The 20,756-nt window shown below is 38.4% G+C and overlaps 1 protein-coding gene across 2 annotated transcripts in view; it reads right to left on the bottom strand.

Annotated features, from left to right (window-relative positions):
- LOC307157230 (protein NLRC3-like) overlaps nucleotides 1-20,756 on the bottom strand; it is a 64,931-nt gene that overhangs the window by 16,517 nt on the left and 27,658 nt on the right. The window contains exons 6-7 of one of the 2 annotated variants that reach the window (XM_079869076.1): nucleotides 20,563-20,736; nucleotides 2,374-2,547 (exon numbers count right to left, since the gene is read on the bottom strand). In XM_079869076.1, the coding sequence (XP_079725202.1) occupies nucleotides 2,374-2,547; nucleotides 20,563-20,736 (348 nt within the window). Of the gene's footprint in view, nucleotides 1-2,373; nucleotides 2,548-15,971; nucleotides 17,167-20,562; nucleotides 20,737-20,756 lie in introns of those variants that run through there. The other variant, XM_079869077.1, reaches the window with a different exon arrangement.

Here is a 20,756-nt window from a genome sequence, read left to right as displayed (position 1 = left end):
ACACGTGCAAATGACGTGAATGGTGCATTTTGTTGGCTGTTTAAATCTGAAATTTTATGTGGCTGAAAAAAAAAAAAAGTAATGCAAATCTGTTTGATCTGATAACATGCCTTAAATGCAGTTGACTGTTATGTGTTATTATGCGTTCCGTGAACAAAAAGCGTTATCGTTCATTGATCAGAGAGCTGTCCATTGTGCTGATTTTGTTTGAGACGATGTGCATTCAAATGTGCGCTTAAAGAGATAGTTCACTTTAAAATGAAAATTCTGTCATCATAGGCTACTCACCCTCAAGTTGTTTCAAACCTGTATGAATTTCTTTCTTCTGCTGAACACAAAGGAAGATATTTTGAAGAATGTCAGTAACCAAACAGTTAACTGGTCCCATTGACCTCCATAGTGTATATAGTGTATACACTATATACAATAGTGTATGTTTGTTCCCACCAATCGCTGCACAAGTTAAGGGTACGTATGATGACGTAAGCACATTAGTGCGAGCCCTCCCGGAACCCATAGAGAATGCATTGCAGTGCCTGCAGTTCGAAAAAAAACATCTTTGAATGTAAGTCTATGGGAACACTCTGGGCGATTCTCAGCCAGAGTGAAATCGCCCAAAAAGAGGCGGTACCAGAGAATGTCACAGAACGTGACATGGCGCTGATTGGACTAGACATTATCTGACTATATCCAGAGGCAGATTACAGTGACGTCTAGCGTAACTCTGTGGTTGAATGCGATTGTGAATGTGATTGAAAAAGTCCCTTTGACACTTTGGTGGTGCGTGGCCCAATCGCCCTAATGAAGGAACCGCCCCTGGTTCTGTGATTTTTAAAAGTAGCCTCAATTAGGCCTGCATAAAGTTGGAAGTTATTTGCTGTTGCAAAGAATCATTTATGAATGCACTTCTTAAAAAAAAAAGGTAAATAAAATACAATATTAAAAAATATTTACATTTTATCAGTTGTTATTGAAACTCATCATTGCCTGGATTTCGGAACACACAGAAGATGGCATTTACTGCCAAGGCGTGTGTGGGTTAGGGCAGGCGGACAGGATTTTGGGGAAGGGGGGGCTCGGTTGTCCTTACCTACTCTAAGGGGAGGCTCACATTCACCCAATTTGAAAACCCCTGAATTAGAGAAAGTACACTGCAATTTTACTAAGAGGAAAATGACTTGAACGCAGTGCCGTTGTAAACATGAACTTCCCACCTCATAAGTATGAACTTCTTTTAGATTTAAGGTTAACACAAGCCAGAACTTATTCTAAACAATGGAGATTTAGGTCACATTTACTTTCTGATAACAACTTCAAATATTTCCTCACATCTCATTTAAATATATATTTTGAAATAAATTACAATATTTCTATTAGCAGCATCACACTGTGGGAGGCATTCAAAGCTTATATCCATAGACTAATAATTTGCATGCGTGTCAGTTGAGGAGATCTGAGGATGGCAGGATGGCAGAAAAGTTAATATTTAACTTTCTAAACTACACCTCCAATATTCTCTGACCCTTTCACCCACAATTTATAAAATCAACCGTCTCCAATTTCATTCAAAGTATAGCTTACTTCTAACTCACAAAGTTGAAAAGCAATTGTTGAGTGTTAGGCAGCATTATTTTTGGTGAAAAAGCTGGCAAATCACTTGCTTTTTCAATATTGAGATCTAGACTGGTCCCTAAAATTAAATCTTCTAATGGTGAAAATTTTGACCCAGAGGAAATTCATTTCAAAATACTATTATTCCTTTATTCCTCAGAATGTAACTCAAAATTGTGGAATGGCCCAAGCATTTTGATCAACTAATATTCCCCTGTGTTACCGATGGCTCCACAAATGATTTGGACAGGCCTGTGTCTACCACAGAAGTACAGACCACAGAAGAGGCAATTCATTCACTCACCAGGCAAATCTCCTGGCCCTGATGCCTTTACCATCGTATTTTATACGTGAATAATAAAGTGAATAATTTATTTTTGTAGGAAAATCATGGAAATGTTTTTTTTCTGTTATATTTTTTGTAATGTTTTTTTCTGTTATTTTATTTTCTTTTTGGTTCTTTTGCTGTTGTAGGCTGTCAGTACCTCTGAAATAACTGAACTTCAATGCAGTCAAGACCTGCCTAGAACTACTTTACCTGTGCGTTTACTGTAAATAATTGCACACCTTATAATGTTCGTTAGCCAATCAGAATGAAGCATTCAACAGCCCTGTTGCATAACTAGAGCTAATCCTCTGTAAATTCTCAGTCAGAACGTTTGTAAATGTAGTAATATGAGTAATTGTAGTAATGTGAGTAATAAGTGAAGATTGAAATGCTGTGTTTGGAGTTGTTTAATCAACTCTTCATGCTCTACATACTTGAGTTTATCCAGTCTGTAGTTTGGATCATCCAGTTTATCAATGAGCAGCTTGACTCCTGAATCTCCTGGGTGATTGTAGCTCAGATCCAGCTCTCTCAGGTGTGAGGGGTTTAAACTCAGAGCTGAAGACACATAACCACAGCCTTCCTCTGTCACCATACAGCCAGACAATCTACAAAGATATACAGCAACAGTCCACATGACATTAGTTTGGCAATCAGACTTTACTACCACACATCTTGGCTGTGTTTGAATCTAAGAATAAATATATATTTATATATTTTTATTTTCAAAATTACTTTATTTTGAATTGAAAATATATAATTTACATGTAGACAACAAACATTAACAGTCATACAAATAACAGTGAATGTGTGCATATTTCAAAATAAATTATTATTTGCAAATATTTCAAATGCATTAATTTACAATGAATTATAGTTTCTACTTGCTAATAAATTCTTAATTTCCCTTAAATTTCTTCAAAAACGATTTAAAAAAAAAACAGTTTAATGCACTTTTACAATAATACCAGGATACATATACTGGAGAATAGTGAAAAAGATATGAAGCTCAAAACATCTCTCAGCCAGTCATCAAAAGATGGAGGGGGATTTTGTTTCCATAGCAGAAGAAAGCGCCGTCTAGCTAATAATGTTGAGAAGGCAAAAGCCTTTGCAGCATTTCCAGACAAGCCAGTGACATTTGGAGAAAGTCCACAAAGTGCAACCAAAGGGCAAGGCTCAATCTGTCTCTTTGTCACTAATATGCCAAAAAGAAGTTAAGGATGGACATAACCAAAACATATGTAGTAAATCAGCAGGGTCATGATGGCAACGATCACAGAGATTACTTATTACTTATTACTAATCTCCTAATTAAATATTACTTGTGGACCTGATGGTATCAGCTGCAGGACACTAAAGGTGTGTGCTGATCAGTTGGCACAGCCCTTTCATAGGATGTTCCAGCTGTCACTAGATACAGGTGTTGTTCCCAGTTTATGGAAACAATCCCTAATAGTGCCTGTGCCTAAAAACAATAGACCTAAGGAACTCATGGATCTGCACCCTGTTGCCCTTACTTCTGCACTTATGAAATGTTTTGAAAAAATCATTTTAAAACAACTTCTCCATGAGGTTTCACCTCCTTTAGACCCGAATCAATTTGCCTATCGTGCAGAGAGAGGTGTTGAGGATGCGCTGCTATCCTTGATTAACAGCACTCATGAGCACCATGAGCATGCTGAGAGCCTGGTCAAGATTGTGTTCATTGACTTCAGCAGTGCTTTCAATACGATCCAACCCCACCTGCTGGTGAGAAAATTGGTGCATTTGGGAGTAAATCCCCAATTGATTTTATGTATCTATGACTTCTTGACGGACTGTAGTCATTTATACTGTATCATCCAAAAAAATTATAAATATACAGGGGCACCACAAGGATGTGTTCTGTCGCCCATCCTATACACATTATACACCAATAACTGTCAAGCTTCTTCTTCAGCCTACACCTATTTTAAATATGCTGACGACACAGCACTGGTTGGTTTTTTAAAGTCTGACATTTCTTCTGTTAGTGGATTTCAGAGGGAATTACTGGGTTTCACTCAGTGATGTTCTGATCATTTTCTTGAAATCAATGTGAGGAAAACAAAAGAGATGGTCATAGATTTGAGCAAAAACAGAATAATAGTTCCCCCCTCTAAGATCAATGGTGAATTAGTGGAGAGTTAGTAATTAGTGGTCTCAATCTATAAATACTTGGTTATATAGTATACATACTTGGGAGTTGAAATTGACTTTTAATGAATGTGCACTGAACAAAACTAAGAAAATGCATTAGTGGATGTACTTCCTTAGGGAACTATATATTTTTTTCTATATAACTATATAATAAAAGACAGACACATTCTTGTAATGTTTTATAAAAGTCTCCTCCAGAGTGTTATGTCCTTTGGCCTTATCTGTGTGTTTGGCAACATGCATGTTAAGGACCAAAAGAGACTGCAGCGCATGATCAAGATGGCCAGTAAGATCATCGGACTTGACCAGGTGTCTGCAGCTCAGTTGTCCAATGAAAAAAGACTTATCTTAAAAAAGACTGATCAAATCCTCAATGACCCCACTCACTCTCTCTATCACAAATTTATGAAAAGTAATAGGTCAACTGGTAGAATTTTACAACAGAGAATTAGAACAGAAAGGTACAATAAATAATTTGTACCTACGGCGATCAGATTGTATAATGATCAAGCACATCGCAAGCTATCACATTTTTAGCTACCTGATAATATTAGTCATTTTAATGTTAGATGTTGGACTGTGATTGTCATTTCTGCAGTATTGTTATTTTTGTATATATTGTCACTGTTCATTTCTGTTATTGTTAATTCTTTTTTTATAAATATGTTTACTGGTTTGACTGTCACAGTGTCTGGTTGGTGTTCCCTGGGTGTCCACTAGAGGTCTCTTCCAATACCGTCACCATCACATTAGGAACTGCATTTCCCATAAGACTATGCCTGTACTCATTACTGGTAATTTGCACACAGCTGTTTCCACTCACATTGTTTGTATCTTCTTATTTATACCCTGTCTGTTTCATTCATTGTCATGGAATCCTTGTTTAATGTCACTCGCACTTCGGAGATCTTTTGCCTGTTTTGTTTCTTGTTTTGGACTGCCTTTGTATGGATTTTTGACCCTTGGCCTGGATGATTTACGATTACGGATTATCCTATTAAATTTGCACTTGGGTCTATCTATTTGTGTGCGTGTCGTGACAGACTGTGGTGTCTCTGTTTTTAGAGAATATGTTGTGACAAGGGCACGTAATGAATGACCACATGAATTTCCCCATGTGGGATAATAAAGTTCAACTTGACCTTGAGTAAAATATTTCTGCACTCGTTGGAGGAGCGTGGTAAAGTTATCCTTGAAGAGATCAAAGCACTTACGTGTAAATATTACTCCTAAATATTTAAAAATATGGGAAGCAACTTTAAACATTGAAGCACTCGTTGGTAAATCATAAATTGGAAAATGTATTGGATATAACTCAATTTTATTTATATTCAATTTATAACTGGAGAAGAGGCTAAAAGAATAAAAAATTCTCAAAACTTCGGGTAAAGAAACATCTGGATCGGAGATATAGAGCAACACATCATCGGCGTATAAGGAAATGGTGTGAACAGCACCAGCTTTCCTAATTCCCTGTATGGCCTGCTCACTACGAATGGCAATTGCCAAGGGTTCAATTACCAATGCAAAAAGCATGAAAGTGACAGTGAGCAGCCTTGTCTAGTGCCACGTTTCAAAGGGAAAAAAAAAAAGACGATACTCCATTGGTCTGGACTGAACATATTGGGGCGGAATATGAACGTGTTGCCAAAACCGAATTTCTGTAGCACACAGAAAAGGTAATCCCATTCCACCCGATGAAAGGCTTTCTCTGCGTCCAGAAGAGCCACTGATGGGTGAGAATTAGAGGAATAAATTATATTCAATGCCCTTCTTATATTATGAGACCGTAGTCTGTTTTGAATAAAACCAGTTTGGTAGTTGTGTATGATTGCCAGTAAAATCAACTCAAGACGCTTTGCAGGCATTTTAGCCAGTATCTTTACATCTATGTTCAAAAGACTGATTAGCCTGTACGAACCACATTCATGAGGGTCTTTGTCTTTTTTCAAAATCATAGAAATACAAGAATGACGAAGGGTTGGAGGCAGCCATTATTAATGGAGTCTAATAACATGTTTAGGAGCAGTGTTTTAAGTGTTTGAGAAAACATCTTTCTGCACAGGGAGCCCATCGAGCCCAGGGGTCTTGCCATTCTGCATACTCTGGATTGCTAGCACTATCTCCTCTGTGGAAAACGGTAATTCTAGCTCTTCTCTCATTGCGTCCGTTATTGTAGTTATGGGCAAAGGTTTTTACATTTTTCCTTTAACTGAAGCGCAAGAAGTTTACTTGGCTTGTCACCATACTCAAAAAAATGCATGTTTAGTCTTTAGCAATAACTTTTCTGCTTGATGAGTTGATAACATTAAAATCAGTTTGAAATTATCTATTTACACAGTCTGAATTTGAAATGATTCGACCCCGAGCTTATGCTTTCAAAGATTTGCAAATTATGGAAGATGAGGTCTCAGGGGTGGTATTTATCTCCAAAAAAAATATCTAAATGGGTTTTTAATGAATCACAAAATGCTTTATCAAAGAGCAGTAGAGAATTAAATCTCCAAATTCGAGAACCAAACATCTTATCCTGAAACTGTAGAGAAAGTGAAAGTGGAGCATGGTCAGATATAAGAATGCTGCCATATGAACAGGCCCCCACTTTAGACAGCAATTTATTGTCTAAGAAAAAGTAATCACTGCGAGAGTAATATGGTGGACATGAGAGTGGTACATTGCGGGTGTGTATTTGCAGCCTCTTACCGCTAAGAGGCGCTACAATCACAGCCTTTACAAAGTGTCAGTTTATTCTCTCTATTGCATAATCTGCCGCCGCGCCGCGGCTCATTGAGAGCGATTGAAAGCTGGTAGCAGATCAATTCAAATAAAACATTTAACGAATTCGTAATTACAATACTGAAATTTAATAAATATAATAATGAAAACATTTTCAACATAAAACATTGCAATAGAAAAAATATTAGGCTACATCAATGAGGCTTTGCATGACCATAAGATACTATATCATCAGCATTCAGACGATATAGCTCTGTGGTCAACGCAACAACATGAGCCTCGCGGAGCTTCATGCGATCCGAGATCGAATCTCAGTGTAGCCGACAGCGTGTTTTTCAAAATAGATCGAACAAATCAGAAAAAGACTTTCAATACAGTATTGCTTTCAATTAAAAAAATAAACGACTTCCGGTTATGAGTGCAGAATAGTCGCGCGCTCAGCCTGCTCCCGCAGTTTCATTTTTAATTTTGTTGCCAAACCTTAGAATTTTAATTTATACTGTCAACAAAAGTTTAATAAACTGTTTGTAATTGCTCGGAACACTTCATCATGTCTAAGGCTAAAGGAAAACACGCAGAAAAAGATAAGGAGAGTTCTTCAACGGCTAGCATTTCCATGGCTGACATTAGCTCACTGCTGGATGAACACAGAGAGGCCCTTTCGACTGATTTTAAATCCTCATTCGAGTCTCTTGCATCTACACTGGACAGCATTCATTCCACCATTACTGATCACGGGCAACGCATTGATTCTCTGGAAGTTAACGCCACCTCAGTTGACCAACGGCTTCAGCATCTCGAGGGCGCCTACTCCGCTTTGCAGAAAGACAACGAGTTGCTCAAGCTCAAAGTAGCTGATTTGGAGGGATGTAGCAGACGTCAAAACATTCGGATTATAGGCCTACCTGAATCGATTGAAGGTCCTCGTCCATCAACGTTCTTTTCTCAACTACTTGTTGATGTTCTTGGTACGGAGGTCCTCACTTCGCCCCCTGAGTTAGATCGTGCGCACCGGAGCCTCGCTCCTAAGCCGGCTCTGGGAGGAAGGCCACGGCCTGTTATCTTGCGTTTCCACGAATTCCAGGTTAAAGACGTTGTAATTCGCGAGGCTCGTAAACGGGTTGTCCTGCTTTATAAAGGCCATACGATTCGTCTGTTTGACGACTACAGCCCCGACGTGGTGAAGCAGCACGCCGAGTACAGAGGTCCCATGACTGAGCTATACAAGCGCGGGTTCAAGCCGGCTCTTCTTTACCCGGCCAGACTGCGCATCACTCTACCCAACCGAGATAAAACATGGCTCCAGTCCGCTTCAGATGCTGTTAAATTCATCCAGGACCAGGACTTAAATGCAATAAAGTGTTTGATCACTTAAAACATTTAAACGCTAGAATTGCTTTTTTGCAGGAAACCCACCTTAAACCATCTGATCATCTTAAACTTCGTAGAGGTTGGGTAGGCCAGCTCTACCAAGTAAGCTCTTTTCAAGTAAGGTTCATGGGGCTGCAATATTAGTGCATAGGTCAGTACCTTTATCTGTCTCTAAAATCATATCGGATACCAATGGTAGCTTTATTATTGTTACAGGTAAAATTTTTGGCATTTCTCTGACGCTAGCTAATGTTTACGGTCCAAACTGGGATAATGAGGATTTCTATAAAAAAAAATCTTTTTTCAATTCCTGATATAGTGTCTAGTCAACTTATTCTCGGTGGAGACTTTAATTGCTGTCTGGACCCCTCACTCGATCGCTCATCCACTAAGCCCATCGCTCAATCTAAATCATCTAAAGTTATTCAACTGTTTATGGAGCAGTGTGCTGTCTCGGATGTATGGCGCTTCTTCAATCCCAGTGATAAGCAGTTTTCTTTTTTTTCTCCCGTACATGGTACTTTTATTCGAATTGACCTCTTTCTCATTGACAACAAGCTGCTTTCTTCTGTTAACAATTGTTTCTATACTCCTATAGTTATTTCATATCATGCTACTATCATAGTTGATTTCTCATTTCCTGGTGTGTCCTTTACGCGATCCCCGTGGCGTTTTAACTCGTTTCTTCTTACTGACCCGGATTTCATAAAAAACATTGATGGTCGCATTGATCTTTTCATTTCCACTAATGTTAATTCTGACGTGTCAGCGTCAACAATTTGGGAGGCATGCAAAGCTTATTTACGTGGAGAGATAATTTCTTTCTCTGCCTTTCGAAAAAAAAAACACTGTTGAAAGGAGTATCTCTATCTCCAGGGAATTGGCTGAACTGCAGTCCAGATGCGAGGATGCACCTGAACCCGAACTTATAAAATAATTGCTTACTAAAAAGTCTGAATTTGATATATTGGCTTCCGACGGTGCAATAGAAGCATTACTTAAGTCTCGTCATAGCTATTATGAATCTGGTGATAAGCCAGGCAAAATATTGGCTCACCAAATCCGACAATCTACCTCGGCTCAACATATCTTAAAAATTAATACTGTCAATGGCACAACTATTTACCCTCAAACTATTAATGACCAATTCAGGAATTTTTATGCCTTGTTATACACTTCTGAGTGTTCATCTGATGAGGCTCAGTTAGATAGTTTCCTTGGGCCCCTAAACATTCCTTCCATTGACCCTGAGACATCTTCTAGGATGGATGAGCTTTTTACGGTAGACGAATTTAAAGATGCGTTACACTCCAGGCAGAATGGGAAATGTCCGGGGCCTGATGGTTTTCCTATTGAATTTTTTAAAGCCTTTACAGATAAACTTTCCCCACTACTGTTAAATATGTTTAACGAATCTTTACAATGCGGCATACTCCCTCCTACTTTAAGACAGGCCACCATTTCACTCTTATTGAAGAAAGGCAAGGATCCACTTCTCTGTAGTAACTATCGCCCTATTTCTTTATTATATGCGGATGTTAAAATATTAGCTAAAATGTTGGCAAGGCGTCTAGAGGCTGTTTTTCCTTCAATCATTTCTACAGACCAAACTGGGTTTGTCAAGGGAAAGGCACTCTTTTCACAATTTCAGGCGTCTATTTGACATATTGTACTCTCCCTCAACTTCTACCACCCCTGAGCTGGTTATTTCAATGGATGCAGAGAAGGCATTTGATCGTGTGGAGTGGCCTTATTTGTTTCATACATTAAAAAAGTTTAGATTTGGCTGTAAATTTATCTCGTGGATTAAACTTCTTTATGCTTCTCCTTTGGCCCGTGTCCGCACAAACAATGATTACTCCGATTATTTTCCCCTTGGACGTGGTACTCGGCAGGGCTATCCCCTTTCCCCCTTATTGTTCGCCATCACTATTGAACCGTTGGCAGCGGCCCTTATATCTAGTCAAATGATGGGCATTATAAGAGGGGGCGCTGTGCACAAACTGTCTTTATACGCTGATGACCTTTTACTTTTCGTCTCTGATCCAGACAGATTTATACCCCACGTTTTAGATCTACTGAAGGAATTTGGACAGGTTTCAGGGTATAAACTGAATCTTCATAACCACTGGGTGGTGGTTGAGGAGAGACCCCTGATATGATTGTAAAGCGCTTTGGGTGTACAGTAGTACATATGAAAGCGCTATATAAATGCCTCATTCATTCATTCATTCATAAGAGTGAACTCTTGCCCATAAATTCCGCAGCCATAGCTTACCCTCTTTCAAAATTGCCATTTAAGACATCATTAAATCAATTCAACTATTTGGGCATCTGCGTAACTAAGAACTACTCTGACCTGTTTAACTGTAATTTCTCTCCTCTGTTGGATCGATTGACCGAAGATCTTCATCGTTGGTCTCTATTGCCTCTTTCTCTTGCGGGTAGGATAAATTGTATTAAAATGAATGCACTGCCTAAATTTCTGTATCTTTTTCAATGCATACCGGTTTTTATTCCAAAGCGTTTCTTTCACTCTTTAGATAGCACTATTTCTCAATTTATTTGGAATGGCAAAACTCCAAGAATACAGAAAGGCATTTTACAAAAAACTAAGGAGCTCTGGGGGGTTTAGCACTGCCTAACTTCTTGTTTTATTACTGGGCTTCAAATGTTCGTAATATGTTATTCTGAGGCTGTTCCAACGATCAGTCTCAACCATGGTTAAGGATCACTTCGCTTACGTCTCTTTTGTGTCTTCCTCTCTCGTTATCACCTTTAACCTTCTCCAGTAATGTTATAGTTAAAAATTGTCTAAGAGCTGGCGTCAACTCAGGCGGCATTTTACTTTACAGTCAACACCTCTTCTATGCCCTGTTCATTCTAACCCCCTCTTTCTTCCCTCTCTCATTGATAAGGCTTTTGCAGCCTGGGTGGACCACAGGATAATTTCCATTAAACATCTTTATATTGACGGAACATTCGCTTCTTTTGAACAATTGACTCAAATTTTTAACTTACCAAGGTTTCACTTTTTCAGATACTTGCAAGTCCGTGACTTTGTCCGTAAGCATTTTCTGAGATTCCCCTCGATCCCACCCTCCACCATTGTCGATACCATATCAAAAATCAATCCTTATCAAAGAGGAGCCATCTCCACGATTTATAATACCTTTTTCACATGTTGCCCTTTGGATTCTGATAGTCTGCGGATTACCTGGGCTAGGGATCTTAATATAGAGATAGAGACAGAAACATGGCATTCGATTTTGAAACGTGTTCACACGTCATCCGTTTGTGCTCGCCACAGTGTTTTACAGTGTAAAGTGGTCCACAGGGTACATTGGTCTAAAAGTAAATTAGCCCGTATGTTCCCTGACATTGATCCAAGCTGCGACAAGTGTCAGCTAGAACCGGCTAATCTAGCTCATATGTTCTGGACTTGTCCTGCTTTATCTGTTTTCTGGGAGTCGGTCTTTGACTCACTTTCCGCTATTACTTCTGTCAATATCCATCCCTCTCCGCTAATTGGCTTGTTTGGAATTTTACCTCCTAATTACTCATTGCCGTCTCATTTCGCTGAGTTGGTAGCTTTTCTTACAACACTAGTGAGACATTGTATTTTGATGAACTGGAAGGGTCCTCGAGTCCCTTCTCATACTCGGTGGATAAAAGATGCCTTATTTTTTGTTAAATTGGAAAAAATTAAACACTGCCTTCGTGGTTCCATGATTAAATTTTAAAGAATTTGGTTACCCTTTTTTGAGCATGTTAAATCTCTGCAGCTGGATGCAGTCTCAATTGACTGAGTGACCGCCCAACCCTGAACTTTCAGTGGTTTTTCAGTTTGCAACTGGTATTTTCGTTAGCAGCACACATTATTTTCTAAGTTTTGAGGTTACTCAACTTTACTTGCTGGACCTAGTTAAGGCTGACCTTGTCCTATTTCTGTATTATGACATAAAGCTCTGTTATATATTATATACTATACTAAACCTGTTAGTACTGTGAGGGATTTTGTGTTTAATGTTTTTTTTTTGTCTGTTTTTTTTTGTGCTTTTTATTATATTATTATTATTAATTTTAGTTTTTATATTGATTGTTTGTCTTTGGTATTGTGAAAAATTCAACAAATAAACCATATATAAAAAAATTAACAATGAAAATGTAAAATAAAATAAAAATAATTAAGTTTGAAAACCCATCGAACATTTCAAGGTTTAAATGAAGTGTCGGGACAGTTAATTTATTTAAAACAGGGTTGCATCAAGTTTAAAGTTTATTCCCTTTGCGATGCAAAATAAGAAACACAGAATCTTATTCTTGCAACATTTAAAATTTCTATTGTCAAAGAAATTGCAGCTAAGTTAAAAAAATTAAAACGGTACAAAACGAAAAAAGTTAAAGCTAAATAAATTAAGAACAGGCGTTTTTCTTTGCCTCTCTCTCTCTCGCTGGATCTCTTTTTAGTACGTTTATTTTGTCTCCCTCACTGCGCGCGCCGGGTCTTTCTCGAAATTAAACATTTCAGGGTAAAAATACACCATACAGCTGATAATACTGTATATGTCGCTGCGTGTCATCCACACAAATCACGAAAGAAAAAACTGTAACAAATAGCCTTTGTTGCTTCAAAGACGCAGCATGCCTTGCTGAATTCACCAAAACGAGGTTGATCGCGAATTAAAGAGCTCTGTATCTGCTAAATTGAAATTGTGTGTGGAAAACCTTTAAATACAATAAATAAAACTACAATATTTATAATTTAATAAGATATAGGGCCTGCTTATGGACTTTTGGAGATTTTGATATTTATCCTTAAAAGAATTTTGCCTTTTCCTGCTCTTCAGGCTGGCTATCCGACACGCTCCATATGAAAGACGAAACATTAACACCTCTTGTCCTGCACTCCCACTAAAGCAACTATACGCTCAGTTCTGCCTTCTCCAACCCCCCCACAGGCTATAGTTTGAGATTAACTTAAAACAACGAGAAGTCGCAATTCACACTTAAATCGCTAAAAGGCTATTTCTGTCATAAATGTTTATTACAATATATTTAATTATTTAAATAATTTAAGAATTAAAACGCTACTTCGGTTTGGGCCAGCTTTTTCAACGCAAAACTAAATACAATCTTCAAACGCATGTTCATTTGTTGTCATGAACAAAATGTTCAACTCAATATTAAATTCCACAGGATCTTTGAACCCTTACAACCAGGGTGCGATTTGTGAATACATTTTTTTTTTATTTTTTTTTTTATTCAAATAAATCTTGAACCACAGTGCTTCGTGCTACTGTTACACTAAATAAAATTTATAGAATAATTATGAACTTAAATGAAACAATATCGCAACATTGACAAATACATTTATTTGATCTGTTTTTACAATTTAATTCAGGGCGATTTAGTCTACATTTAATTAGCGCGAGATTTTCACCCTTTCCTTGTCCTTTCCTCATTGGGAAGTGCTCACATGATAGCTAAAAATGTTTGAGTAGATCCTCTTCCTCTCGGGTTTCATATGGATTACATAATCAAGCTTTAGACATAGCCGATTTCTTATCGTGACTGAGCTGAGGCAAGTGGCGTTCGGTTCATTTTCGGACAAACTGTTGTCGTTAGCCTAATATGAATATAGGTTTACAGTTTTTAATGATGTAGGCTACTCTACTCTTATCTGTATGACCGAAAAATTATAGAGTAGCCTATTAAGTTATTTTAGCTTTTATGAGAAAAATTAATCCAATGAACGCACCGCCGTGTTTGTCGAACACTAATTCAACATCCCAGAATAAAACCCGACTTCAGAACAATGCATAGCGCCACTCGTCGTGGTATGCCAAAATTATAAACTGCAATATTTAATTCAAAACAATCTCAAAACGCTTTGTGACATTTTGAAAAGCCGTGCATGCATTAAGGCCACTGAACCATGAACGTAACAGAATACTGGTTCTGATTTTGTTTGTCGTTTAAACGTGCCTGTTGCATATCTTTATTTTATATATTTAATATGGTCTATTGAATTAGCATTGATATATATATATATATTAGGGCTGTCAAATGATTAATCACGATTAATCGCACCAAAATAAAAGTTTGTGTTCACATAATAATATATGTGTGTGTACTGTGCATAATTATTTTGTATATATAAATACACACACATGCATGTAAATATTTAAGAAAAATTTGTTATTTATATATAAAATATTTATATTTATTTAAATATTCAAATTATATATAATATATATACAGTATATTTAAGCAAATATTTCTTAAATATAAATAAATATTTGCTTAAATATAATTTAATATAAAAATATATATAAAATAAATATATTTTTATATATTTATAGGGCTGATTTATATAAAATATAAAAAATAAATTTAGAATGATAAACTTGTCCAATACATTTCTTACAAAGTCTGGCATGATCTGAGTTTTTTTGAGACCCATGAAGTGGGTCTTCTTGCTAAAAAACAATAAGAGTATTTAAATGTTCTAAATGTGACATCATCTTTCTGTGTTTGGTTACATTGTTTAAACCTTTGAAATTCCAACTGGTAAAGTGAACACATGAACCACCTGACTGAGCACTGAGTGAGCTAGTGGACATTAGTTACAACAACAACAAAAAGACTAATGATGAAAACATGAATAATGGGACTTTCTTCTGAGATTATGTGAAAGGACAAAGAAAACGCAAAAGGAAAGGAAAAAAACATGTACTACATTAGTACGAACATTACCCATTATCACACAACACAAACTTTCTCTCTGCTGAACTTTCGGAGAGAGCTCCGTAACAAATTGTAAATGCATTCAGAAATAGAGAACAAACCCACAGTTCACAGACTGCATATGAAATTGTAATTAATCAAATAAAAGTCAAAGTTTCATGGTCAGTAAATGTTCATAATGCAAAACGTCAATAGAGTCTGATACGACGTAGATCTATAATGACATGACCAATCAGGGTTTATCCCGAAAAGTTCCGGGAAGTATGATGTCATGAGTGAGAGGGCTTGGACGTTTCAACATTCTTGGGAATACCTAATATACGGAGGTTCTCTACCGTTGTAGGCGTCATCTTAAAGTATTAAGGCAATTCATTGTTCCCGTTGACTATTGAAAATAAATTACATTTACGGAGCAGCTCCTGGACGTGCCTCACTCACTCAACTGCATGCCGGAAATAAAATATCTTCAAATTTAAAATAACAAAAGCTTTTATTTTAGCAGAAAACTTCAGGGAGCTTATTACAATAAAACACAAATGACACACCTTTGTTTACTTAAAGGGATAGTTTGGCCAAAAATGATATTAAACCCATGATTTACTCACCCTCAAGCCTTTCGAGATGCATATGTCAATCATTTTTCAGACAAACACATTTTCAGTTATTTTAGAAAATGTCGTAGTTCTTTCAGTGGTTATAATGTCAAGTTATGGGGTCCACCTCCTTCAAGTCCCAAAAATGTGCATGCATCCTTCACAACAGTGATTCCATTACTTTATCATCAGCCTTCTACATTCAGCCCTCACAGTCTAGCTCTAACCTTGGTCCTCACAGTCAGAATGTATATTTATATGAATACATCACAACCTTCACAATTTGATATTCATACTAATGTCACAGGCAGGGGGGCGCGCGCTAGCCGCCCCTCCCTAAATTGTGTACCACCCTGAGGAGCAAGACCGTATTCCCACAAAGTCAAGACAGGACACAGAATAGATTCAAAAGGTTTTTTTTTTTTTTATTGATTAAAAGTCTTTGAAGTAAGCAATTACTCCCAGAAGGAATCGACCAGCAGTTCCTCGTTCTCTACTCAGACAGAGACAGCTTTAGTAGGTTCTTCAAGCTTTAGCAGGCTCTTCAATGGACTCAGACAGAGAGTGTAGGATACATATGACTCACAGCATTAGCAGGCTCTTCACTGGGCTCAGACAGAGGTGGAGGATACATATGACTCACAGCATTAGCAGCTCTTCACTGGACTCAGACAGAGGGTGGAGGATACATATGACTCACAGCATTAGCAGCTCTTCACTGGGCTCAGACAGAGAGTGGAGGACACATATGACTCACAGCATTAGCAGCTCTTCACTGGGCTCAGACAGAGAGTGGAGGATACATATGACTCACAGCATTAGCAGCTCTTCACTGGACTCAGACAGAGGGTGGAGGATACATATGACTCACAGCATTAGCAGCTCTTCACTGGGCTCAGAGGAGGCTGTTTTTCTGGAACTGTAGATGCAGACCAAACAATCCGAAACCGTCAAAGCACTCGTGCACACACATCCCCTTCCCAATGTGAACACTTCAAGAACAGGACACTTCAAAACAGTAAACTCACTGTGACCACGGCAATTGAGCAGTGTCCAAGAAAAACATCTCCTTAAAGTTGGGCTGGGCTGGCTAGTTGCTGTGTTGAGAGAAAATAAGCAGCACAACAGTAAGGTAGTAGAGCGGCAGAACAGTAAAGCAGTAAGGCAGACGGGCCGAGGGAATCCCTTAGGGAGCATTTGTTTCAACTGGCAGAGAAAACAGGATATGAGCAAAGCTCACCATACCATGCAGGTCAGGGGAGTCACAGGCAGACGCACATCTCCTCACATTGAACCACGAAGCAGGCACACACGCCTCTCAACCCGACAATCGGGGCCGTGTCCACGTGACGGCGGCAGCCGTAATGATCGCGTTGATTTCGCGTTATAAACGCACTCGATCAAATCGTCGGCCGAGCGCCCCTTCCTGGGCGCCGGTCTCTCCCCCGCATCTGCTGCACTCTCATCGGCCGAGCGCCCCTTCCTGAGCGCCGGTCTCTCTCCGCGTCTATTGCACTCGTCGGCCGAGCGCCCCTTTCCTGGGCGCCGGTCTCTCCCGCGCCTCTGCCGCGTTCTCTCCGCCTCTGCTGCCCCCAGCTGTCGGCAACAATGAACATATAAAGTACTCCCGCCTCACATGCGGGCCAATCGCCAGCGTAGATTCTTCCCGCCGAACACCTGAAACTGATTTATCAATTAGATCGCTAGATTGTCACTGTTTACATCCAGGCACAGGAAACAGCCATTTGGCTGGGGGTCACATTAAAAACATTCCCTGAGGGAAACCCTTTCCCTGGCGTGTGCGTTCTTCCCCCACTGAACATAGTCACCCTGTGACACTAAGCCATATCCTGTTGTCTTAAAAATGCATTGTTTAAAAATCCAGGCCAACTGATAAGTTACTCTGTTTCAGTTAGTTGCCATTTGGTGTGTGGTGTTAATTTTGAACCCTGGCTGATGCTGGGTACACACCAAAAGATAATCGGGCTGATTTTGGGCTAATTTCCCCCCTTTCGACAATCCTAGCTATGTCCTGATTATCTTGATGGTTCTACAGATTATTTTATCAGATTTTCCCTTGGTGTGAGGTGTGTTAAGAGTGTCCGAACCTGCTCGGAAGAACGTTGGAGCCGCCCGATCAGAAATCCTGATGTGTGAGGGGAACCCAGAGGACAAACACGCACACGCTCTGGAGATTATCACGTGAAATGAAACAATATCCAATCAGAAAGTGAGATGATGGAAGACAGAAGCTTAACAAACGCAGTCATGGCGCAGCACAAAGTGAAATTGAAGTGGACAGCAGAGATGGAGAGAGGGGGAAAAAAACGTTTCTTTTTGTCCCGTGAATTTTCTGTGAAAATCACTCCAAACACTATCATCGCAATTTGTTCCTGCATCATTCTGAAGTCTTGCGAGATTTGGTGAGATTTCCTGTGTTCACAGTCGAGACTCTGGTTGAAAATCTGTTTGTGTGGTGTGCTGTCTTTGTCACATCACGGCACACCACACACTATAGGAGCAAAACGCTTAAATCTAGGATTTTTTGTCCGCATGTTTGTGGTCTATCACATTTTGAAAATCTTATAAGTTGTAAAAAATATTTTGGTGTGTACCCAGCATGAGATGCTAACTGTGTCCTGTGCACAGCCACTAGATGGCGGTGCTAGCTTGTTCAGTGCTGTCGGAAGCAAATCATGCATGAAATAGAAGTGTTCTACACTTTTAGTAACTGTTGCAAATTCAATCTTCATACAGTCCATTCCCTTCCCCTCACCTCAAACAATATTTTTCTTAAACTTATGCAGTCCATGTGGGTCATATGTCTATATAAATATGGAACAATATCACATTCCTGCAAATGTTTTGTCTCTTGGGGTGCTAAGCGGCCACTTACCACCCTTATTGTTTAACCCCCTGAGGTCGGCTATCGCGCCGGCGCGATAGGCTCGTTTTTTTTCCTTATCAGTGCAAACAAAATCAAAATTCTAATATTAATTTTTATCTTATATGCTTGTGTTGTACATCATTCAAAACTGTTAAATGTCTTCTTTTATTTGTGTACACTCATAATAAAAACAAAATGTTGTGTTTTTCGTAAAACAAAGAAAATAAACATGATGCGCGTTCTGCCGTCTCTCTCAATGTGAAACTCATTCTGAAACGCAACAGAAAATGACCTGTAACTCAGCAAATGTTTGTCTCACAGACTTGAAACACATGTCTATACAACGCTTGGAATCTCTATTTTTAAAGTATGTAAATTATATAAAAAACAAATATTCTGTTTTTAAGTAATCCATACGAAAGAAGCGGCATGTACAGTTTCTCAAACGCGTCCTCATTAAATTTAATTTGAACACGCCCAGGCGCGCACGAGCGATTGACATGCAAATGATCCATGCGGAGAAACGCAGACCTGTAAATCACCTCAAAACAAAGAAGCAGAGACTTCGTAACTTACTCCTTACTGTGTTTGAAAGACGCGCCAGAGCTTACATTGGATTTAGGCTACCTCAGAAGAAGAAGAACGCGATTTGAAGACAAGAAAGATTTAAGGTAAGAAATTTTTACATATTAGTTTGTTATTGTTGCATAAATGTCACATTGCAGTTGAACTGTTGCTAGATATATGGGGAATATTATAATATTTAGACCCGTGTTTACTGTTAAGCCTACTATGTTTGTGGATATCTGGTCAAACGTAGATATGTATGGTAACCATAATGTTTTATATTTGAGCGCGATCGCGTTTGAATGTATCAGATTTTGCAGCGCGATCGCGTTTGAATGTATCATTTGAAAATTTGAAAAGCAAAACACGCCAAACGGCTTCATGTTTTTACTATTATCTCATTTCATATCATCATAACGAATGGAAAAAATTTTAAGTAACATGATAATCAATATATTTTTCTCTAGCTTGGTTGTTACTGAAATATTTTGAAAGATTTATACTGCTATCTATTGTTATTATTATTTTACCCAGCACTGTGCATAGCTTATGCATACAAGGCACAACAAACCTGGTGTTCATTATATAATATATATTTGGAAACATTTGTGTGTGTGTGTGTGTATTTTGTGAATTTTAAAAAGCAATTTTAACCAGAAAAATCTAATTTTTATTTGCAAAATCCAGCAGGCCTTTCTCTTGATATCAGTATGTTCACTTTTTTTCAGGGCCCAGATGCCACTGAGTCCTGCCGACTTCAACATTCACATGAGTCTCTGGAACATGAACATGGTAAAGTGAAAATCAAACACCTTGGAAATGAAAGGTATGTACAATGTTTTTAGGAATGGCACAAAGGTCTGTCTTTGAAGGGTTTTTTGGCATTTGTTGTGTATCTTTGGATTATGTTGTGTTGTAAATAAATCCAAACAATTTAAAAGCCATTCTTTTTTAAATCTCCTCATTTACAGTATTGTGCAAGGTTGCTCAGAATGACAGGGCTATTAGGAGCTATATTAGGATAGCTCCTAATAGGGCCGTTGGGGAGGTTCTTTGTCTTTCTCAGGTGAGAAAAGCTTACATATTAATGAGGTCCCGCATAAGGCGTTGTAAAATTTTTAAATCAATATATAATCTTATCTGAATGAGCAGTCAGGGTGATTTTCACATAGTTTTGCAGCAAATATTCTAGGCTACGTGATACAATTTTCAAAAGTCTTGTGAAGAAATAATCAGTATGGGTTTCATGGCCTTATTTCAGTGAGAATTTTTTTTTGTATTTTCACAAACCACGCATAAATGTAATTATCTCAAAACTACAAACTTTTACATACATGCTGCTGATATATTATTGTAGCAGAGTTTGTGCTGAATACAGTGTAATTAGACTTTACCCATGAAAATGTCACAAGTAACAGAAATAACCAGAAATGTCAGAGCATGTCAGAACACCTCCAGAGCCCAGAAAACAGCTCAGACCTCAGAGGGTTAAGTCAGCCTCTGATTATAGCATAGTTAATTATTTTAAAACCATTCACCTCAGTATCTCCAGCTCACAGTTTGGACTCTTCAGTCCATCAGAAAGAAGCTTCACTCCAGAATCCTGCAGGTCATTGTTACTGAGGTCCAGCTCTCTCAGAAAGGAGTTTGAGGATTGTAGAGCTGATGATAAACTCTCACAGGACTGAGCTGTGAGATTACAGCTGTGTAGCCTGTGTAGAGAACAAAACAA

The sequence above is a fragment of the Squalius cephalus genome, assembly GCF_949319135.1.
Source record: "Squalius cephalus genome assembly, chromosome: 4".
Taxonomy (NCBI): Eukaryota; Metazoa; Chordata; class Actinopteri; order Cypriniformes; family Leuciscidae; genus Squalius; species Squalius cephalus.
The sequence above is the reverse complement of the archived record's forward strand: the minus strand, read 5'-3'. Positions and strand labels throughout refer to the sequence as shown.